The sequence below is a fragment of the Cyrtonyx montezumae genome, unplaced genomic scaffold (genome assembly GCF_038088225.1).
Source record: "Cyrtonyx montezumae isolate F1298 unplaced genomic scaffold, pur_monq_1.0 scaffold_7, whole genome shotgun sequence".
NCBI lineage: Eukaryota > Metazoa > Chordata > Aves > Galliformes > Odontophoridae > Cyrtonyx > Cyrtonyx montezumae.
In genome coordinates this window covers 27201732-27225863 of record NW_027072078.1, presented here as the reverse complement: position 1 = coordinate 27225863, position 24132 = coordinate 27201732, and the positions used below count along the sequence as shown (strand labels likewise).

The following is a 24132-nucleotide window of genomic DNA, read 5'->3' as shown; positions in this document are numbered from 1 at the left end:
CCATTATTTTTCGCCTTCTTATTGAGTATCTAATGATGTAAATAAATTGTTACTGCTTTTTATTTTTTTATTTATTTTTCCCCATAAGGCTGACACAGCACAGGGGAAGAACCGGCTTCTTTGCTTTCTAGCATGACACAGAGAAGATTGTTTATTGCCCTTCAGCTCCAGCCCTCTGCAGACCAGCAGGGATCAGGCTCATTAAGGGCATGATTTAGAAGCTGTGGGGTCATAAATTAATGGAGAGCAAAATTTGCCGGACACAAATTTTGTCCTGAGTGATGCAGGAGGAGGGAATATGGCTCGGATCTCATGTGCCTAGCAGTTAGCTAAAGGGAAGAGATCTCCTTGCAAAAATTGAAGAATGATTATGCCTTGCTAGGAGATCAGAGAGCCAAATATAGACCCTATCGCATTTCCTTCCCTCCTCCTTCCGAAGTGCGGCCTTTTGAAGTGCACTTTAAATGGGATGTGGATAATTGACTCCGTGAACACCCGAGTGAGTGCTCTGTTGGTTTAACCAATTGGTCTCAGTTGCTGATTTCTGTTTTGTGTTGGATGATTTTCAGCCCAATTGCCCCATCAGCTGCAATTAGAGCTGTTGATACAACTGATGAAGGGTGGCCAACGGTTTGCCATGGGCACGATGACAGCAGGGAGATGTTCACAGCATGGTGTGCTCAGCACCGAGGTGGTGTGTTGAGAGTTGACTTAAATTGATGGTCATTGCTCATTGTGGCATGGAACTGATCAAAAAGAACCTGGGTTCTGTTTTTCAGAAGGATGATTGACTGAGAAATGAGGCTAGCATAAGAAGTAACATTTGGATGAACTTTTATTTAATGAAAATAGAAAGCTCCTGATGCTGTATAAAGGGGAAATTTTGAATCGCTGGGCTTCCTCTGTCCCACTAAAGCTGCGAGAAAAGGAAATAGAAGTGGGACAGAGCAGTTTGTGCATCCTGTGACTTTTTCAACAAATCTATTGCTGTCATGTTCAAGTAACATCTGCCATTGTTTTGGGCCGTGTGCATATATACAGGCAGTCTCTGCCATCCAATATTTACACTTAGGTGAATGAAATAGGAAAGGCAACAGGCAAATGGAAGCAGTGTGGGAAATCATTTGGCTCCTTAAGATCGGCTGAGGTTGGTTGTACCAAGACTGACTATTCACTGTGCTGATTGCAAATGCTGAGGTATTTGGTCCTGCACATCTGCTGTAAGTTTAAGGTATCTGTTTGTGTTAACATGTTCTGGTTGTCCCAGAGGATGATAGCTAATATCACAGGGAGTTATTTGACCATATCCCACCTAATTGTTTAAGCTGGGCCTGAGTAAAGGTCTTCTTTCTTTGTCTCTCAGAAAGCTTAAAATTGAGAGCTGTGTTGAAACTAGTGGGCGGGGGTTGCAGCTCAGATGTTTCCTGCTTCCTTTCTTCCTCTACAGGTCAGACGTGGGACTGAAGGGTCTCTGAGTCTCCCTTTGGCCGTGGTATGGCCAAAATGATATTACAGAAAACAGTCTGGTTGTGTACTTGGTATGAAAAAGGAGACACAGAGGTTGTATCTGGTGATCGTTCAACTTCCTTCCAACCTGGGCTGTTCTGTGATTTGATGAATCAAGTTGCCTCAATCAGCTCGCTGTTTAATTACATAGACCCCAAACCCATCTGGAGGGCCCCTGTCAGATATAGTCTACTCACAGATGAGGAGATTGTGTCTGGTGAGGTTCTGCAAGGTTTTGGTTCATGTTTTTTGTCATTTTCCTTAAGCATTTGGATCATGGAAAGGAGAACACACAGGTTAATATGCTCCCTGGATTGACTGATATGATCTGGCTTCCAGGTGACTGCACGTGCACTGGGACATTGGCATTGGTCGAGATAAACAAAGTCAATCAGCTGTGCCAGTGCAGGATGGGGTCTGTTCCAAGTGAGTGAAAGGACGCGATAAAAGAAAAAAGGCAGATAACAGAGGCTGGGCAAGAGGGAGCAGCAAGTACTTCAAACAGGGTGATTTTGGTTAGGCAGGAGGGAAAACCTAAGACAGGAAAATATGAGAGTAAACCACCCAGAGAGTCTAGAGTCTATGGGAGGTAACATAGTTCTAGTTGATGCTGCTCTGATGCATGAGTTGGAGAAGGTCTGTCTGTGTGCATTAGTCCTCTGGGTGAGCTGAATGCTTCCTCACCCCTTTTGTTTAAATGGCAAAACATTGCTATGAGGAGTGGATGAAGAACTGTTTGACTGCAGGCCAAAATTTTCCTTGAGGAGTTTGGTGGCAATTCTGCAGTCAGCACATGTGCTGTGGGCACAAATTCCAATCAAGATTGTAGAGACTTTGTCTGAAAAAAGGGGCTTGGGTCTAGTCTTGAAGGAATGTACACTGTACACAAATTCCCCCTTTATTTCTACAGAAGCTGAATTTTATGCAGACTTCTGTGAGACCCAGAGGTCAGGGCGTCGAACTGAGCACATTCCCTTTAAGTCTCATCTGTAGTTTGTTCCTTGTGAAGATGACTGGAACTTCTAAAAGTCTGACAGCAGGAGATCTTTTCTATCAGCGTGTTTCCATCCATGTTTGGGCAACACAATGAATGCAGATGTAGTAGGAAACTTTTGATTATCTATAGGATTTTTCTGTGGCAACTTCAAAGCTCTGTGGTTAGTTATATTCTGACACGTTAAAAGAATATGTCTTGTGTTCAGAACTCTTGATTAATTTTCCAGTCGAATCTATTGTCCAAACACCATTAATGCTGCCTTTGAGGCATGGGACAGCTTTGATGGAGTCATTTTTAAAATTCTGGCTGTCACCCTGCGCAGCCATAAACAACATCCTGCCTGCTAATGAGAAAATTCAAGTTATTACAGTCACATGTCTCGTGGAAATAAATTGTATTGGCTGCGAGAAAAAAGAAACCAGTTTTGCTCACCTCCCCCCACAGCAATCACAAGTGGTGTGCTAATAGGGAGGAGGTGTTTTCACAATAGGAGATACTCTGTTAAAAACTAGCATTGCTTGCTGAAAATGAAGCTATTCATTTTGTAGATGTATCTTTAATTCCTTAACCTGCTTTCTGAGTTAGCTTTTCTACGGATGGGTTGTGATGGTCCTCAGCAGGCAGGTTTCGTGGGAAGGTGCTTGATGGCAAGACTCGCTATGGGGCAGCTCAGCTGAGACATGCTGGCAGTACAACTATGTCTTTCCCTGGCGTTGGCACCCATTTAATCATGCTTACCTCTTCCCCCACCAAAAAAGTTGACATTCACTATTTCAAACTACCACTGGAAACAGACACCTCTGTCACACGGGTTTAAGGGGGGGCTGTCACTTAGAGTGAGTGGGCTGTTGGCTCTCCCACCATCCATGCAGTGTCTGAGAGGTTCCTCTTGCCCTCCCTGTGTTTGCAGAGCATGGCTTCGTTGGCTACTCCGAAGAGCTTTTATTCAACAACACACTGCCGGACTACAGCCAGGGGGAGTCCTTCTTCACTGTTTTTGGAGTGTTCTTCCCAGCTGCTACAGGTACAGTGAGTTTTATTCTCCCCTCCACTTTCACATCTCCTGGGGAGATTCTCCAGACTGCTTGTCAAGCCTGTGGGTTGACATGATGTCGTTGTTCCCTCCCCTCCAAGGATTAGGCACTGATCTTGGCCATTGCTTCGAGACCACAGGATTCTAAGCTTTTTTAATAGTGCTGATCATGGTTCACGTTGCTAGATAAGCCTTGAGATGAGATCATGCTGGATGGGAATGAAGGGGATGGGAGGGCTCTCAGTGGCTGTGCTGGGCTGGTTCCAATGCCCAGGATGCTGTTGTACCACTCTCTGTGCTGGCCATACAGTGGGACTTCACATTCATGAAGAGTAACTGGATACTTTCATCTCATTCCTTCTCTTAATTTAAGAGGAAGATCGATGCCCCCTCTCCACAGCTGGTACTCTGTAGTAGGAATGAAATAGCTATCAGTTGGAGTTACAATACCTTTTGTTGATGCTGTTTTTTAAGCAATAAAAAGTACTGCTCATGAGCAGTTTCCATAGCGATGAATCCTTGGATTATAGGATGAATTTGCAGAGGATTAGCTCTAAGCAACTAGCTGAAAGTTGTTAGCAGAATTGCTGCAGTACAGGGAGAGAAACTGAAAGGCTCTGTGAAGCAGATGAGCTGGAGAAATGATCTAGCAGAATCATTTTGTCAGGTGTACCTAGAGCAGGATCCCAAGTTTTCCATTGAAAACCTCTCTCCCAGCTTATCAGGTTGGCTGTTGCCTTCAGGTAGGCTTCCTCCTGGAAAAGTTGCCTGCCCAAACCATTGGCATCATGGAGCAGTTGGCTGCTACCCTCTTCCTTATTGCTTTGGTCTCACCTATGCAAGACCTTCAGCCACAGAAGGAGGCCTTCCTCAGAGCCTTGCCTCTCATGCAGGAAAGCAGGATTTTCCAGCTCCTTGATGACAGAAGGAAGAACAGTTATGACAAAACTCTGCAGAAAATTGCTGTGATTGACCGTACTAAGTGGTTTTTCATCACTGTTAATACCTGGCTGCTAGGACGAAGGCCAAAGCTAATAGATTTAATTTATTTAAAGTTCTGTCAGCCTGTTGCGTTGTTAGTTAGCAGCTGTAACACCAGTAGTAATGTTAAATATCCTCTGAAAACAAGGTCTGGGCCTATGTATAATTACTTTGGTTACTGCAGAGCTTTTTCATGCGTTCTTTTTAATTGCTTGGTTATTTACAGGATTTAAATTGTTGCTTGGGAGCAGTGGTGCCAGTGGTACCATATAACACCACCATTGTTCTTGCTATTGATGTTTATAGCACTGCAGTGCTTAGGAGCCTCGTGAAAGAAAACATAATGCTTCATGGGAGAACTTGTGATCTGATTAAAAAAGATTAAGAAGGCAAGAGATGGGAGTCAAGACTTCTTTGCTCCAAATCACAGCTGGGAGCCCTGTGCAACTTCAGAGCTCCCATCTCCAAGAGCTGGTGCAATGCCTTAGCCTGAATCCACCCACGATGGAGGCTCAGTACTGCAGAGGGGATGCCAGCTTTCCTGGTGCCCCACAGTGTGCAGAAAGCTGCTGCCCACTGCATTGCGGGCAGGAGGACAGGAAGGTGCTCCTCCCTGCCTGGCAGCAGGCCCAGCACCACGGGCGGTCTGTGAGCTTCCAGGTGACATTGCAGGGATAGTTTTGGCAGCAGCATTCATAGCAGGCTGGAGAGATGCCACACAATTGCCAGGCCTCTTCTGCAAGGCAGAAAGGAAAGGAGTGGCAAGGATGCATGAACATCACCCCCAGCTATACCTCCACTTTGTCCTCCTGAACCATTCCTAGCACCATCCCAAAGCAGTTCCTTCTTCTGCTGGGACCCCTTTGGTGATATGGACAGAGTATTGGCAGCACAGTCCTGTGCATTAAGTTTTTCAATTCAAGGAAAGTTTCTGCCAAGCAATTTGCTGTTCGGTGTGTGGGGGGGAGGGAGCTGCTGTGAGCCACTTTGCAAAATTAATTTGACCCAAAGCGGTATTTGGTTTAGCTTTTATTATTGAATGTTTTGTTTACTCTTTTTAATTTTTAGCACATGTTGATTTGCAATTTAAGATGCTGTTTTAATAACAAAGGTTTGTTTAAAAAGTGTGTAAGAAATTGTGAAACGATGCTTGGGCCCTTCTGAGATGAAGTGTTCCTTTTTGAAGTGGAACTGTTTTGATATTCTCAGGATAAACTCCTTGTTCTCCCCTTGCAATTGTGATCTAAATTCAACTGGTTTAAGTTAGGTCTCTAGGATATGGTGAAAAGTGTTTTCTAGTTGTCTGTTTCCATTAGAGATAGCTCTGAAAGCTGTTGAAGAAGACAACTCAGAATTTCTGAAACACAAGCACTCAGCTTTGCATCTAAGCAGGGATGTGCATGAGGAAGGAGGCTCAGGAGCTGCCTGCCCACATCAACACATCCATTTGCTCAGTAGCCACACAACTGCCAATGCAGCTTCAAGACGAAGTTAAGCGTTTGCATTGTATAGAGAATGATTTTTTTTTTCTACCAGATTCCAAAGGTTTTCTGCTTAATGAAAGAAGTGTGTTGCGGTGTGATACGAGAAAGTGAGATGATGTTTGAGCAGCGTTACTGGAAAATGTCATTGTGCTGACACCAGTTCTGAAATAAACCATATTTGGCACTTGCAAAAATGACAGCAAATAGATTTAGAAGTTTTGGGCTAAGTTATCAGATGATGTAAACTGGCACAACTCCACTGGAGTCTGTGGAGAGATGCCAGCTTACATCAGTGGAGAATTTGGCCCTTTTAAATAATCAGCTGAAATTCCAATCTCAGATTTTCCATTCTTCATCTCTTGGTTGAAGGAAAAAAAAAATCCCAACAAACTCAACCCCACAAACTTTCACATTTTATAGTGAAGTGTTAAGGAAAATGCAATGTCTGTTTTCAGGCAGTCATATCTACAGTTACAAGCCATAGCTGGTAGAGCTGTAAGCTAGGGTTGGTAGAGCTGATGCTTGTGTCTAATGTACAGTGTAGGTGGTCTCCTCATGCACGTATCCACTGCCTGGACTATTCCCAGGTCAGAATTATGCTGGGAATAGCAGCAATGTACAGACTGTCTCAGCCATAATTTCCTGGCTGAACTGGCTGTATTTTCATGCTTCCTTGTCCAGAAGCTTTGTCATTATCTGCCGCTCTCTGAGATAATAGCAAGTGTGGAAAATCCAGCCTGCTATCTCATTGAAACAGAGAGGTGGTTAATTTTCTCTGTGGACTATCTGCAGATAGGATTGCTTGAGTTCAGAAAGGATTGGCCATTTCCTCATGGGGTAGATCTGTCTGGAGGATGAAATGTCCCAACTTCTCTACTTGATTGGATTTTATGTGCAAGTGCACGGTTTTAGTCCTTTTCAGTAGTTAGAGTCTTGCAAGCCAACCCAGCTCACTCTTTGGCAGGATGTGACCAAAATTATTGATAGTGGAGTTGATTCAATTTATTTTATTTTAATTTGTTAGAAAGGAACTAAGTTGCCATTTCATTGAAAAGTGGGGTGGTTAGTTTGCTGCTTGCACAAGATCTTCTCAGTTCCACTCTTTGGCAGCTGGCACCCCATCTGGATAATTACTTTGTGTCTGGTGGTAGAAAAATGGCGTTGGCATTGGATAGAAGTATAGACAAGAAGATTCTCATCCCATCAGGTCTGAGAGTAGTCAGCATGGAGGAGACAGACATTCTCAGCCACTCAGACCAATGCTGTGTTGGATCTTTCAGTGATGACTTCGGCCTTTGTCAGAGGAGACCATGACACTCTGGTGACCTAGGAGGACCTGCACTGGTCTGTGTCTGACCCCTAGCCATCAGGTCAGTCATCAGTCTCAAGATTCAGTGTATGAAGGCTCTGACATGTCATCTTGGGCTGCACCTTAGTATGTGTGAGTCTGTGCAAGGGAGGCAGTGGAGTAGTCAGGGTCCTGCAGGCATCATTGCACAAGTGACTTCACACCTTCATCTTTTGTCATATTTGGTCCAGAAAACACCATTTTGGTGTTTCTCCAGTGCTTTGCTGACATAAGAGCTTGGATGAGGAGGACATGAATCAAGCTTGAGCTAGAAGATAGAGAAGTGGTGCCAAGTGTTTGGGAAACTTGGCCAAGAGGTGCATTGGATTAACAGCTGTCCCTCTGACAACAGCTTGCTCCCTTTGGAAGAAAAATGCAGGGTATTCTGCTTTTTCTGCTTTACCCCTGAAATACAGAGTAGCATGTCACTGAAGAGTGCCTTATGGATGCTCCATGTAGTATGATGTTTTTGACACTATGGACTTCTGCCTTACTAACTTTTCTGACTTCCAGCTGAGCCCATTGTATAACTCTTGAAAAAGGAACGGTACTTGAACAGACTTGGAAACTTTATCTGGGGAAAAGTACAACAGCTGAAGGGCTTTTACCAGTGCTACTCAGAACTACATCTACAGAGTAATCTTCCAGGAGAAAATGAGCAGCTCACTTAGATTTTTGAAGTTTTCAGTAAGTCTCAAGGATTTGAATCTGATCTTTATCTGGAAGACAGCTCCTGTGGGAGCATAGTGCAGGGCACCGAAGTTCTGATGGAGAGGATGACAGAAAAAGATGGTTGTTGGATGGGCCTGAGATGATGAAGGGGATGAAAAAGAAGATAAATGAAGTGCTGGATGCTTAGCTGATGTGTTTGGCAAAATGTGAGTGCCTTGTACTCATTAGCGTGCTGAGAGGAAGTGTTACAATTCCCATTTAGCAGATGGGTCACGGAATGATGAAAACGTGCAAGAAAAGCCTGGGACTGTGCAGGCAGATGAGCTGCTGATCCCTGATTAGCAACAACCATGGCTCCCTGGTGGCCATCCATCTGTAGCCCCACAAGGTCTTTAAAGAAGACGTCCATCCGGCTGAGATGGGATTTATTCACTGTGCTGAGGGATTTGTTGTAAGTCTGACTTCCCTCTGCCGAGAAAAGCCCCCCTAGATGGGAAAGAGATGGGCAGGAATGAGTGTCTTAGGGAGGCTCTTGTCCTGCCTTCAGATCCTCTGAATTCTCATTGGGATCCTAAGTCAGGGATTTAATTTACTTATAGCAGATATCTGAAATATTCTGGGAGAAGTTTGGGATAATTTGATGAGAAAAGATGCGCTTTCTTATCAAGTCTGGCATGACTCTCTTCAAATGTGGGTAAAGTCTCTTAACCCTTTTCCAGCTGGGGTTCCCAACCCAAAGACAGAGTTTTTAATGCTTTGATCCTTCCTGTTTTCCTTTCTTGCATCTTTAGATGGTAATTTATTAAGCTGAGGACTGTCCCTGGTCATGCAATACCCTGCACTCTGGCCTAAAATAATGTTCCAGTACTTATTATTAGTTCTGCCAGGTGTTACCCTCTCAGTGCTTTCATTTTCTTTATCTGCCTGTCAGAGATAATGCCAGCCCAGAGCTTTGAGTGATGCTTGCAAAGGAGAGCCCAAGGCTGGTAACTGCCACCTACGTGCATATCCCTATTCTCTCTGCTAAATGCATGGGGTAGTCATTGAACACAGACATTAAAAGCTGCATTAGTGGTTGTCCCTTGTGAATGCAGGCACCTGCAATTGATCTGCTCTAACTGACTGGGGCTAGTGGGACAGGACAACCTGCTGAATGCAAGCCTGTGATGAACGGTGGTATTTTTCTTTCCAACAGTCTAATGGCACTGTTTTCTGTTGTTTGCATTAAGATAAGATGGGTTTTGTTTGGATTTCTGCTTCTTCACCCCTCACCCCCCCACAGCATTGTTCAAAATGGACAAAGAGTTCTTTGTAGATGGGTTAGCAGTAGCTCGTTTCCCTTGAGACAGGAGCAGTTACTTACCAAGCAGTCAATGGGAGGCAGTAACCCTACACGTGGCAGTGCAGGGAAATGATCTAGTTACTGTTCTGAGGTAATCGATCAAGTGACTGATTAAATTATGTTACGTATTAGAGTATATGTCATGGATGCTATAACTTAGGTTAACTCTAAATTGTATTTACCTCCACAAAATATAGGTGTGATGGCTGGGTTCAATATGAGTGGAGATCTCCAGAAGCCTGCTACCAACATCCCCCTGGGGTCTCTGGCTGCTATTGGCACCTCGTAAGTAATAGGCTGGGGAGAATTTACTATTTGGAGCCTGCCCTGGATATGACCAATCCATTTTGTATTCCCATCAACCTTTTATTACTCAGCCATCTGGAAAATTAAAGTCTGGCTCTCATTCAAATTCTCATCCATTACCACCACCTACTCTGGGTGGGTTGGAGAGGAGGTCCGTTCACGTGGATACAGTCAGTCTGTCCTCACTCTTCAGCTTCCTCTGCTGGATGGGATGTGTGTTGGTGCTAGAGTGTTTATGCCACTGCAGCCTGGCTGTCCCCAAGCAGCACACAAAGTTCATGAAGGCCTGTGGCACATGGTTTTGTCACTTACTGCTGCTGATTTTGAAGGACTGTCTTTGGAAAAAAAGAAAATGTAATTGTTCTTATTGGGTAGATCAAGGCCACGGGAGGTAAAATGACCTGTGTGACTGCAAGGCCAGGGAGCAGAGCTCTCCCCATGAGAAATGCTGCTTTCCAGAAGTAATGTAATGTTACGTATTAAAAAGTACCTCAGTAGGTTCTTTCCTGCTTTCATTGCCAAATAAGCTACTTCTGAAAATATTATGTTTAATTGCATACTCAGCTTGAGGCAGAAAGGAGGGACCTTCTGGACATAGTTGAATTTCTACTGCAGCTGGAGCTCGTTTTGTTTTAAAGTAGGGAATTCACACCTCTGCTGCCTGGACTTTGCAAACAGCCTGGCTTATTCCTCCATGGAACAGCCAGAGATATCCAAGGAGGATTGTGACAGAGGTGGTAAACCTGGCGCTGTCCCCCAGATGAGGGGACATGCATACAGCACGAACGGATTAGTTCCCCTATGTGCACATCAAGGATGTGCAGGTTCCTTACCTTAGGGGAACTGTACTGCCATGCCATGGCTGTCCCTGCTTCGCTGTGATGGGCACAGGATGAGCACGGTGGTGACATCCTGCCATGCAGAGCCAACCAGTATAGAATGATTGAAAACCCAGCTTACAGGCACTCAGCCTTCTTCTGTCTCTGCTGGTGGGCACTGTGCTCACTGCTCTTGTCTGGTTGGAGAAAATGGTTTGGTTCTGTTGTTTGCAGGTGGTTTCTCTACATGGTCTTCGTCTTTTTGCTAGGAGCCATTTGCACCCGTCAGTCTCTCCGCTACGACTTCATGATAGCAGAGAAGGTAACTTGATTTTGTGTATAAAAAGGTGTTATATGATGGGGTTTTCAAGTTGGGGCCTTCTCTGTTTTTGTATGCTTGAGCTTTTCCAAAATCCTAAGAAATTTGAGTGCTCATCTCTCACTGATATTCAGGGGATCTGTCTCTTGCACATCCTAGTGTACAGTTGGTTTGAATAGCTTTGCGTTCACCAGCATATCCAATAATGCTGAGTCTTTAGTGCTGAATCAACTCAGCAAATGGCTTTAAGAGCCACAGTATGCTAATATGGTCCAGTGATAAATGCTGTCTTTTATTCAGTGTATCCTTTCTCATCAGAGAAAGCTCGGGCCAAATTGAAATCTCTAAGGAACTCCACTGCTTATCTGTACTAAGTCAAGTGAGGCTTAGGTTCTCATATCACATAGACTGTGTGAGTAGTTGGACTGGAGAACTTGAGACATCCCATGTTGGTGTATGCGAGTGAAGGAGTGTTGTAGTGTAGGCAATGTAACTCATTGCTGGCCTCTGAAAAGAGTGCAAAGATGTTGGTGTGCCACTCTGTATTGCTGCAGATGGGATATGGAAGGGCTAATTTCCTATTATACAGTGAATAATGGGTTTACAATACGTGACACTGTTTTGTGGTTATTTTGAGATATTATCTATCCATTTAATTTATAATGCTTTAATCTGAAATGTCAGTTTGATACTGGCTTTGTTTCTCTCCAAGTGTGTAACTGTAGCCCGAGATTTCCTCCAGACCCCAAAGTAAGCTCTGAATTAATGGTGGCATTCCTATGACTTCCTGCGAAGGTGAAACATCTTCTCTTTTTCATGGGAAAAAAAGAATGAGTTTACCTTTAATGCAATGTATTTGTTAAGTAAATGTGGCAGATATAGCGGATGAAAAGTACGGTAATGAAACAGTACCTTTAACTGAACATGCTGAAGGGAAAGAGATTTTTGAATACATACATTAAAACCCTCTGTAGGGAAAAACTGTAAAATCTCCCAGTAGGTGAATCTTGAAGATGTTTAAGTATCAAAAACTAAACAGAGAAAAAAAACAACCCAAACAAACTCCCTTTAGTGGAACAATCCTAATGCTCGTTTGGCTTCTCTGAGTTGACTACAAGCAAACCTGTATATTATAATGACTTTGGAGAGGGAGAATGTGATTGTGGCACACTGAACATGCCAGCTCCCCGTTTCTGTCAGGTGCAGGTGAGAGAGAGGCTGCTTTTCTTCCTCACAGTGCTTGTTTGGCTTGGCTAACACAGAAATGAGATTCAGTAATCTCCCTTCTTAATGAGCCAGAAGTGCCAATTTCTTACGAAGTATTCATACTCTCTGTGCTTAAAACCAACAGCAAAACCTTTCATCAGCCTCAGTGAAAGGGACTCTTCCCCTCTAACCCTGATTTGAATGTCAAGCAGTACATTTAAATGCAAGCTTTTGGGGATGCTGAAGTAATATATGATGTCTGGCACAACTGATTGTTTCTGTCAAGTGTTTCCTAAACCAGACCAGTTTTTTGGGGGCTGGGAATTTCTGCTTGTCAAACGTGTGCACCCAGGGTCTGCCCATTCATCTGATAGAAGCCGACAGCTGCTAATCGTCCCCTCAAGTTTTTTCTGTCCCGAAAGATAAAATTCCCAAGGCAAGTGGATTTGTGTGGGGAGAAGCAACACTGTGTATCTGAGTAGTAGGGAATCAGTACGGTTCTGAAATATATCTGGCAAACACAGTGAAAACAAGTATTCCCACGGAAAACTGAGCTAAAACCCTGTTATTAGCAAACTGAGACAATAACTCTCGAATCTCTGAATAGACAACTTGTGTTTCAGCCTGCAGAAGCTGCCCATAACTATAGGGTATGTGAGAAAGGTCAGGCCTGGGCTGAGCATCTGGGGGCTGTGCCTGGCTCACAACTTGCTGCCCTCACTTTGTGCTGCCCAGTTGGGCAACTTATATATCCCAGGCAATAAAACCATCTGTAGTGAGTAGCACTGTGGCTTTAAAGGTTTTGAAGTTTCATACATGCCGGAGGAAATTCTTTGCTCGTTGAAGACAGGAAAGAAAGGTCATTGTATTATATCCTCTGGAGCATGTTTTTTTGGGATGCCATTTGCTTAAGTGGCAAGTTTGATTTGGTTTTGCTGCAGATTTTCTTTCAGGATTGGTTTTCCCCTCTGGGACGCAGGGGTTTGTCTTCCTGTTTTGGATAGTTGGAAGCCTGGGTAGCTTTTCCTGTATGGTGTGCTCTGTATATAAGTGATCTCTCCTGAAATAAACTCACTTCCAGTTACTTAAGTGGAATCTAATAGCTGCTGCTTTGCTGCTATTGCTCCAAGTGACAAAGAGTTTCTTGGATATGGGTTTGTCAAATGGCTCTGTTAATACAGGATGTTCAGTTTTAAATTACTTTTTATGGGGCAGTTTTCCCATATTAATTACTTGCACTTTATACCACAGACCAGTTAAATTGCTGCTTTTTCTGCTCAGGTCATTCTGCAGTGTTATAAAATATAGGGGATCTCTGAAAATGCACATTTAAAATCACTCACAGGTCTTTGATGAACAAAATAATTGACTTTATCTTCTCTCTGCTTCCTCCAGGTATCTTTGGTGGGTTTCTTGTTTCTGCTAGGGTTGTACATCTCATCCCTGGCCTCCTGCATGGGAGGGCTCTATGGAGCTCCCCGAATCCTTCAGTGCATCGCCCAGGAGAACGTGGTCCCCATGCTCTCCTTCCTTGGACGCGGGGTTAGTGACCCTTCCAGTGAAGTTGCTGCAAAACCTAACCTGAAGGGAGGCTGGTGATACGTGGAGTGTTTCTCCATGTCTGTACTGTGGGATGGGGTCTGTGCCCCTGCCCTGGAACTGTCTGTCCCTTCTGAGCACATGGACAGCCCTTCCTGGGCTGCACGACCGTTTCCCTTGGTCCCACTTCTTTTGAGATGTCTCCAGGAAGACAACTACTTGAGATACAACTTTGAGTGTGGTTTGGTGGTTGGTTTTTTTTTTTTTTCGTTTTTTTTTTTTTTCAAACACCTTATCTAAACCCACACTGATCCTAATTGTGACTGAGGCACCTCACTTTTCTTTGCCCGCCGTTTCAGGGCAGAGGTCTGAAGCTTTGTCTGGATGGATGGTAGCTTCCTCTTTATCTTTTTCCTCTATTTTTCTTCTTTCCTGCTCTTTTTCCTTGAGATCTTCTTGTCTTCTTTGGCGACATGATAGCTGAGTACTGGTTGCAGCACAATGGATTCTGTTTCTGCACTCTGGAGAGAAGGATGAGGTGCCTTTTGGACTCTGTAGAGATAATGGGGAGAATATATTTGAAAGGTTAATTTAGAGGGCTGCTTTTAAACAAAGCCTTGCTTTGAATATAGCAAGAGGCTTTTTCCTTGTCCCAGTAAGTAATCCTCACTCACATGAGTTGTTTCACTGAGAGCAGCCAAAGCAACAGCCACTAAGGATTGTGTAGTCATGGGCTATGCATGTAGATCAAAGTATTTCATATGGATTTTCCTTTTTCTAAACAGGGGGAAAAGAATTTCCCTTGCTCTAAATAATCTGCAGCACCTAGCTGCAGCGAGCAGCTGGGAGAACCTTAAGGTGGTTTTGCTTCTTCAGCTTATAAAAGCAGAACAAATATTGTACAATGTTGAAATTAGAGTGTTTTAAAATATCTTAGTTTTAGAATTATAATGGTTTCCTATTTTTATATTTCTAAGTGTAATTCTTGAAAAATAAAGTCATAATAACAGAAATATGAATAATAGAAATAATGACAGGAGAAGAAGGAATGATAACAACAGCAAAGCCTTCCAGCTACTGAGGACAGTTGTCAGTCGATCCCAGAACAGACTGTTCTCCACGTGGCAACCCTTGCCAAACTGTCAGTCATTTAGCCCAAGGACTGTGAAGTTGATTCCCTCTCTTCTCTGGCAGTTATCTGTCTTTCCTGTAGTGTTTTCTGCTCTGAACCCTGGGCAAAGTGCATCAACGTGAAATAGTCAGAAAGAGGTGAGAAATTAAAGGTGGATCACCTTCCCCTTCCTTCTCTCTGCTACCTTGAAAATTGTCTAGATTTGGTTCATGGAGAGTTAATAAGTGTAGTTTGCCCTTAACAATCTGTTCCACATCAGTTCTTCTTTTCCATGGTTTAGGAAAGTGTTGTAGGCAGTATAACCCTGGTTAATGTGAAGGACACCATTGTTTTCTGTAGTGTTAAACCTAAGCCAGAGGCATCCTGAGATTGTACCATCTGTTCCCTATCTCAGTAAGTCTTTCTAATACCTAAGATGCTTTCTGAGAACCAAGTTCATTTATCCTTGAGACATATTTCTCATTTCATTGTGGAAAGGCGTAAGGTCCAGAACCGGTCCCCTTTTCTATTAATAAGTAAGTGTGGAGAAAATAGAAATAGTTTCCATTTGAGCTGTGTGTTTATTAGAGAAGAACATGCAGTAAATGAAAATGTAGGATGGAAAATGTTCCCCTTCTTGTGCTGTTGTTGGTGTAAGAGAGCTGGAATTGCACCTTTCAGCCCATCTTTGAGGTGCCTCCTCTGGGCTGTAAGCTGCTGGAAAAACTCCCAAACAGTGAGAATTTTAGAAATGGAGCTTGATTTTTCCAGCAGTAGCCTGTTTGGGACAAACCACATCCCAAATGTCCTTTGATGAGCACTTAGCATCATGTCAGCTGACTCTTTAGCAGGAGGGCATAGTAGACCTGAGATTAAAACTTGTGAGAAGCCTTTGGAGCAGACAGCAATGTAGGGTCCTGTAGAGAAATTAGAAATCAGCAGTTAACTGTAATTAACATGTTTTATTGCCAGAACACAGCTCAGGCTTCCCATAGGCCCCACAAATCTTTCTGAAGGTTTATTGCTGCTTTAATATTTTACCATGGAGATATAGGATGAGACTGGATGAATTTTCCAAAGACAGAGATTGAGTAAGGATCAGAGGTGAGGTAGGAGCTCAGCAGTTCTTGGCTTCCAGTCTGCTCTTTAATTTATTAAGCCAGCGAGCCTCTTCTGTGCACACACGAGGGTGCTTTTGTGACTAACGGGGTACCTGCAGACTGCTGGGGTGTTCTCCTGTTACAGCTGAGCTAAGGGGGATCCTCACGCTGAGCCTCACAAGTATTAATTTAAATGATTTTCTTTTATTGATGCAATAGAAAGGACCCAACAAGACTCCAGTGGCTGCAATTTGCTTAACGAGCCTCATCACCATGGCTTTCGTCTTCATTGGGCAAGTGAACGTTCTTGCTCCAATAGTGACCATCAACTTCATGCTGACGTATATTGCTGTAGACTACTCCTATTTCTCGATCTCCTTGAGCTACAACATTCAGCAAAAACCTGGCAAGACACTGGTGGAAAACGCTAAGCCTCCTCAATCTTCCCAGCCTTTGATTATCAACAGGCCCTCCAGCCATGCATCAGATGGTGTAATTCAAAGCAGATCGAATGGCACCTTGCTGGAATTCAGAAAAGACATGGACCAGCTCTTTAAACCGTTTCGTAATGAGCCAGGTGCTGGCAAAAAAGAAGGAGCCGAGAATCTAATGCAAAAAGTCAGACAGAAAAAAGCAAAGAAGCCAGCCAAGCAAATGTTACAAGACAGCTTTCTTCTGGATCTTGATCATGATGCTCCTCCAGCTGGCTGTGGCTGGGATGAGACCGCAGAGCTCCCACCCAAAAACCAGCACCATGAAGTGGGACCGTGCTGGTCACCACCGGCTGCTGATCCCCAGGGGCCACCTGAGCATGGGGAGCAGCTCTGCAGCAAGGCACCAGAGGTCCCTGGTCGTGGGATGGAAGGTGAGGGCTGCAGGAGAGGGACTCACGGGGAATGATTTACAGCCTCAGTCCTCCTGGAGGCAGGAGAGAAACTAGCTTTATATGGGACTGTCATGAGGTGATTCATAGCAATAATATCTTTTATTACAGGTGAGGACAGAGTTCATCATAATGAATCACAGGAGAAGTTCCAATGTAATTTCCTATGGAAGATTAATCACAGGAAAGCAGGCAGGACTGTATTTAGTGTAGGGTTGTTTACTGCATACTCATTATTCTACAAATGTGTTCTTAATGCTGTGCATTAAAAAGGTTTTGAGTATTATCTTGGGGTTTATTTCACCATGATGCTGGGTGGGAGGGATGGAGCTTTGCGAGCCTGAAGCTCTGGCTATCGAAATGAAATGATCCCCACGCTACAGGAGGATCTGTCATCCACAGCTAAGAATCTGAATTCATTTTGTTGGCACTGTGGGCATTTGATACTGTTTACAGTGGAGGTTGTTGTCTCAGATCAGTAGTCTTCTATCAACGTTAGTCAATGAAATGTTATATTTCTCTTCTTTTAGAAATATGGAAACTGTGCCTTGGTTTCTATCACATACGATGACCTTAAAATGTGTGTGACCTTAAAATGGACTCATTACCAGAGCTGTAAACTCCTTTTTTTTTTTCTTTCTTTTTTTCCCCTTCCTGCATGCGATTTTTTTGCTTTCATTTTAGAAGTTATGGTTAAACTCTGCTGTGCCCAGCTGTCAGCTAGAATTTCTGTTTTGGTTTCTGCAACCTGGTAGCGTAAAGCAGAAAACACTGACACACCAGCTCCTTTATAACATCTCTCTTTCTTCCCTTTTATCCTCTAGAATCATCTGCAAGGCACCAAAATCCAGAGCTGGAAATTCAGCAAATTCAGAAATCCTTTTACTCCAAATTCTGCAATTACTGGGTTTCCTTTGCGGGCGTAAGTAATTTTATTTTGAACATTGGTTTGTGTTTGTAAAACATGGAAGGACGTTCATCACTTAGTGCAGTGTAAATATACTACAGCATTTTAAAATGTCTTTTGTGTTTCTATTATCCCAGCTTACCTACTGAAATAAATACTCAGTGGAGCATACACCTCCTAGTTCAAATTAAGAGAAAGGCAGATGTTGTTATTTAAAAGAGCAAAAACAAACAAACACAAAAGATCCAAATTCAAAGTTTTCCATCTTAGGGCTTCTCTAAAGTTAGAGATGTGTGGCTCAAAGAATAAATAACTTCTAACTAGCTTCTGCCTGAAGTCACTGAGGACATTTAAATTCATCCTGGGAAGATGGATTAATGGGCAGATGACAGGAAAAGGGTCAGATATGCATAATGAATGAACCATATGGCTTTGCTGCGTGGATGGGGATTTCGTAGCTGTGTGTAAAATATAACAGCTTTGAACATCACACAAACCCCTCCTAATTTAATCCTTAGACTGAGTTGGACACCCGCTCTTCAGATGTTCAGGCAGCTACTGGAGAGAAGTCCTGTGGGTGGGTTGCTGGGATGGATGCTGGAGGCTGCTCTTCAGTGGTGATATCTCTGGGAGGTTGTACACCAGTGCACTCTCTGGGCTTAGCAATTAACAGAGCTTCTAAGTGCTTGTCATTGTCTGGAGCGGTAATAATAATAGTAACAATAATAATCCCTGGATGTGTGGCCAGAAGCTCCTCATCATGGAGCATTGTGGAGATGATGTGGTTCCCCAGAGGGCCTGTTGCACCAGGAGTGTCCGTCCACCCACGTGATTGCCCCATCAAGCCTGGCCTTGAACACCTCCAGGGATGATCTCATGCAACATTGGTTACATCCTCATCTCTGGGCAGATGCCTAAAGAGAAATGCTCAGCAGGATAATGCTGTCACATTGACAGCAGTGCACTATCTCACTTGGAGTGACCCCAAACCTTGTCTTTTCAATAGGCAATTGTGTCCCTCATCATAATGTTTGTCATTCAGTGGATCTATACCCTTGTCAGCCTGGGAGCAGCGGTGGTTCTGTATTTGTACATCGGCCAAGTGAGTCCAGGACTCCCCCTGGGTGAGTTATGCGTTCTTTATACTATTTAAATCTGCTTAAAAATTCATTAAGCTTTAATTTCACTTAATTACAGATTGAGAGTCTTATGTTTATTATGCAGCTGGCACAAGGAAGGATGAGATTTCATTTCTTCGCTATTTTCAATACATTTTATACCTAGCTCTTTAATATTTGATTCTAACTGTAGCTAGCAGTAGTTTGTTAGTGTGAACATCGTGCTAGTTGTGTTACTTATTGCACTAGAAATGGCAAAATCAGACACCAAGAGTTCACAGGGATTGCAGATTGCAAATGTATCACGACAATGAAAAAAAAATCTGTTGTAAATACTTTTAAATAAACTTAATTAATCGATCTAAACCCACCTGAGAAAACTTTAATGAAAATGGGAATTATGACAAGTATCTCATTAAATCTCAGCATTCATAACTGCGAAACAAGAGAGCCTTTTGATTCCAGATCTAAACAGGTTGAATATGTCAGGAACGTAATCTGGGAAAATATTCTTAGGCAAAGGGCTTTAAAAAGGTTTGTGCATGTGATAGGCTTAAACAAGTTCAAAATGAAACAGTGCAGCACATTGAGAGAGCGGCTCAGGAGAGTCTGTAGCTCCTTGGAGCAGGAGCAGGAGAGATTTGCATTGGTCTGCCTCTCTGAAGGGGGAGGGTGATACATGTACAGCATGTGCCTGCTCACGTACACACATATGTAGGGGCATAAAGACATTTGTATGGGGGTACATGGGTGCAAATTGTATGGATGTGCTATTTTTGTTTAAAGCCTATGAAAACATGGATAAGAGAAATCAGAAGAACTTGAGTTCATGTGTCATTTTAACAATTCAGAAATAGCCACCTCTATTTATCTAGATTAAAAATTTTTGTAAGTAGATACCAGATTTCAGAAATCCGTGCTGGAAGAAGCCAGAAATTAGTTATCATTCAGTAACTATCAATATATCACTCACTAATCTTTACACTACAATTAACTTAGTTTCTATTTATCTGTATGAAAGAAGAGATGAGATGGTTTTATGCAACCTGCTCTAGTGTAAGGTGTCCCTTCTCCTGGAAGGGGGCATGGAACTAGATAGAAAAAAAATAGAGTTTGGCCTTATTTTTATTTGGTTGAGAGTGAAAGTTGTCTTGTGGCCACAGTATCCAAGATCCATGAGGTTGTCCTCCAAAGACAGAATGGTCCCTCTGTGTAGAGAGGCTGTGAGATGCTGGTTGAGGGATGCTCTGGATTAGGGACTAGATTAAGGCTTTGGTCTTTGGTAGCTCTGCCGCAGGAACACTCCAAGATTTCAACACATCCTTCCTCATTTCTCTTGGCCTCCAGTAGCCTAAGTCAAATCCAACAGGCTCTGTTGGGTCCCTGTTCTCCTCCCTATCCCTCGCCACAAACTTCTGGGACTGCTTTTGCTACCAGCTCCAACACTTGTCTGCCCTGCAGAGAGCCAGTGCAGGAAATTAACTTTACAAAGAAATCCAAAAGACTTGGTGTTGATGTAATAAGCTAAACCAGCTCTCCCTGGGGTCAGCTAGGAGGGAGCAGTGAGACCACAGTCACTCTGGCTTAGGCCAGCCATACAGCTCCTTAGTCTTCCCATCTCTGCAGTAGGAATGGGCTTTGCAGTCTCAGGAGGAGAAGGTACTGCTCCTGGTATCTTTGCTTTGGCCTCAGCTCTGCTGGTATTTTTAACAAGCTGTCAGTCTGGGAAGGGATAGCTGCTCTCTGTGGGAAATTTGGGTAAGTTTCTTACTTCAAGAGCTGAAATGACTGGGAAGACTTCAAAAGTTCTCTCACAATTACTAAATCTTTCTGTACTGAAGGCTGGTTTGGGATTTTATACAAAAATTCAATGGCAAAATGCAATTATCGGGGAATTAACAACCTACTGACTTCTTGTGCCTTTTTTTTTTTTCTGTAGGAGCAGCAGCGAATTTCAGTTTGTTCAGCTGGATTAAGTCTGTTTTGACCACTTCTTGCAGGTTGGTACTGATCACATGGCAGAGATCAAGGCACTGATCCAGTAATGTGTGTAAAAGCTGAATGTCTTCTAACCTTAAGCAGTCCATATCTCCCTAGATGGAGCCTCCGAGTTCTTAGTTAATGGCAAATAGGGTTGCTTGCTTCAGCTAGCCCAGTGGCTGTGGTAATGGTGGAACAGGCACTCATGTTCCAGCTGGGTTGAAGGTTCAGAGAGGAAATTTGGGGGGAAGCTGCAATAGCTGCAGTGGAAAATACAATGGACAAGTTCTTTAGTGAAGGAATTGCTCAGTGCGAGTTTCTGTGGGACTGCATCTGCAAACAGCTTGTAGTTTTCCTTCCCAGAATACCTCAGGGTTTTTTGCATGGTTGGTTATTAACTGGCTCTGTTAAATCATTTTGATCCTATTAATTATTAATTCCATAGTGTTTGGATTCTCATGGCAGTAGAGACCATCTCTGCTGCTTTACAGTTCAATGGGATTTGAGGCTCTCAGTCTGTTGACTTCTTTTCTGTTGCAATGAATACCACAGAGTACAAGCTGCTCTGCATTGGGTGTGCAGATTTGGTGGCTTCTTGAAAGTAAATGAAGGTCTGGGTATTTAGGCACTTGGCATGTACCTATGCCTTCCTTCCCAACTCCTTGCTCACAGTCCCTATTATGTAGCCACATGCCTTTGGCAGAGACAGCTCAGGAGACAAAGCTGAAGGCACTGGGATCTCTCTTAGAATCCCCATGGATGTATGTCCATGGCACGGTCAAGAGTAGACAAGCTGGCTCTCCTTTGTCACCAACCATCACTGTCCCTACCAGACCAGGAGATCTCTGCAAGAGTAGGATGGGATTGCTATCCTGAGGACCCACCTGTTCAGCAAACCTCTTTGGCCATGAACAGTTTCCTTCACACAGCTACTGCTGCCTCTCATGGCAGCGTCCTAAAGCTGCACAATTCTGTTAGCAGGATAAGAGCCCAAGGCAGAAAAAACACATAGAACAGGAATGAGGGTGTCCTGAGGGTATGCACTATTCTTCATCTCATTTGGAAAGAGGGGCCGTTCCCCATCTCTCCACTCTTCTCAGTGTCTGCTGCATTCGTAATGTGAGCCAAGGCCAAGGGTGAGGATGTGAGAATGAGAACAGGGTGCACGGGACTGTGCTGGAAGCGCTGTCGGAATTACTCATTGCACAGTGAGTCAGACCCTGATGCATTGTATCCCAGGCACTTGGCTGTCCTGCTCTGCCTTGGTGTACAGCTGGATCCTTTGCCTGTAATTTAGCTCAGTGCAGTTATGATGATGGAGCACATTTTCCTCCTGGTCATCGCTTGGTGCTGCTCAGCCCTGTCTCCTGCCTGTTGTCAAACGGTTCCCGTAGGAGGCTGGCTGACTTCCCAGAGAGGTGGCCAGGGATTGAAAGGGAGAAGTTATCCCACCTCTGCTATGCTACAAGAAATGGCATTGAAATCACTTGCACGTCTTTCCTAAGCCTTGTCTTCTTGAAATCCAAGCAAGGCATGTCAATGAATTTGAGGTAAAATATCATCCTATTTAAGTGCAAAAGTCATGGAAGCAACCGTAGGTCTCTGATGCCCCCAAATCCTCAAAGGTTGAATGGGGCTCTTGATTACCTGATTTAGTGCCTGATTTAGTGGTTGGCACCCGTGCCCATGGCAAGGGTTTGCGGATGACCTTTGTGGTCCCTTCCAACCCGAGCCATTCTATGGTTCTATGAAAAACTGCCAAGTCATTGATATCGGTACTTCCATTTGTGACTTGCAAGCATGCAGTAAGAGTTTCTTAAACTTGGCCTCTGAGAACTAGAGGCTGAATGAAAGTCTCCTCTTTTTATTTCAAAGAGGAAGAGAGTTTCCGGCCTATGTGGTTCCAAAAGTAATTGAGACATACATGAAAGCTTTGGAAATTATAAGAAGGGTATTTTTCATTAGCTGTGGTTCATGCTCCTTCCTTTCCTGCGCAGTGTAAGAAGTGGCAGAGCCAACATTTGGAGCAATTCCAAAGAGGAAATGTATATTTGCTAAGAAAATGTATATTTTCCAGTATTTGGTGGGGAGGGGGTTGGAGTATAGTCACTGCGTGCCTTCTAGGAATAATGTTCCCAGATCAGCTGGAAGGGCACCAGGAGAGATGCCACTCTTCTCAGAGTGCCCTGCCTGCCCCTCTAGGTGCTATTTTCAGTCTGCTCTGTTCGCGTGGCTACTAAAGGCAGGCACTGGGTGATGAGAGTGCCTCTGCTTCTGTGCCTTCAGGAGGAGGCCGTCGCCGAAGGAGCAGATTGTGGTGACCCCAGCCTTTGCTACAGTGGGCATGGAGACCAGGCAGCTCACTGAGGAGAACGCAGACTTCGCCTCCAGGGATCGCTACCACCAGTCCTCCCTCATCAGCAGAGAAGAGTTTGTGAATCAGTTTCAGTAAAGCTGGAGGATGGAAAAGAAAAACACCAAAACAACAAAAAGCAAGCTGTCGTTTCAGAAAGGGCTGATGAGTGCCAGTCACTGCCGCCGTGCTTTGTGGAATACTTGAATGTATATGGGAAGGATGTGAATAGTTATTTACACTCTTGAGGCTTGTTTGTTTATATGAGCTACAGCATGGCCAAGTTTCAAATCTTCTCCTAAAGGGGAAAAAAAAAAAAGTAACCTGCTTGTCATGCAGGGGTTTTCTACCTCAGCGTTTCAATGACCAAAATCTTGGCACTTTAAGGTGTTTGACAATAGGCCGGAGTCAGTGGCAAGTGCAAGAGGATTATGAAATAATATTTGCAACTGCAGTTAAACCTGTGTGTTTATATGCAGCAATGCAGTAAGGTGAACTCTTCTCTACTGTGAATGATGATGTGATGCCTTAGGAGCTTTTCATAGTAGCTTCCCACATCCCTTCTGAAACAAGAGCCAAGACCTGAAAAGACTGCTATCTCCAAATAGCGCATCCCTTGGCTCAAAGGAGAGATGATTCAGAAGTGCCTTACCAAGATACATTTAGCCTCATTTTGCTAATTCTGCTTAAAGCTCATCCTGTACTGAGCTTTATAGATGCATATGCGTAAGAAAAAGGGGTTGGAAAAAACTGCCTCTTCCATCTTGAAATTTCTGATCACTTCAGCCAGATTATTTATTTCTGTTTCTGTGCAATAAAGACATCAGCATTGGGACTCATCTTGAAGCACTACATTAAAAGAACAAATAAATAACAAAGGCTGGGAGCATTGGAATTGGGTGGGCTTTAAGGTCCCTTCCAGCCCAAGCCATTCTGGGATTCAGTGAGACAAGCAGCTCTTCCCACTGGGTGCCATAGTTTCGGCCAGCGCTGTTGGAAAGGTGCATGTGTCTGCTGTTTCTGAGTATGTCATGCCTGGGCTTTCTGTTTCATTGCTGCTGTTGTATGCTGTTAAGTAGAGCAACTTTCCTTCTTAGTACTTGAGAAGAGGGGTGTGCTGATCTTTTCT

The 24132-nt window shown here is 43.7% G+C and overlaps 1 protein-coding gene across 1 annotated transcript in view; it reads left to right on the top strand.

The window, feature by feature from the left end:
• The window catches only part of SLC12A8 (solute carrier family 12 member 8), a 41967-nt gene extending 18185 nt beyond the window's left edge, over nt 1–23782 (top strand). Inside the window, exons 6-14 of the mRNA XM_065750558.1 lie at nt 3414–3527; nt 9561–9648; nt 10722–10809; nt 13408–13554; nt 15982–16627; nt 17470–17567; nt 18559–18676; nt 20610–20670; nt 22937–23782. Coding sequence (XP_065606630.1) covers nt 3414–3527; nt 9561–9648; nt 10722–10809; nt 13408–13554; nt 15982–16627; nt 17470–17567; nt 18559–18676; nt 20610–20670; nt 22937–23102 — 1526 coding nt within the window. The 3' untranslated portion in view covers nt 23103–23782. The remainder of the gene's footprint in view (nt 1–3413; nt 3528–9560; nt 9649–10721; nt 10810–13407; nt 13555–15981; nt 16628–17469; nt 17568–18558; nt 18677–20609; nt 20671–22936) is intronic.
• The last annotated feature ends 350 nt before the right edge of the window (nt 23783–24132 follow it).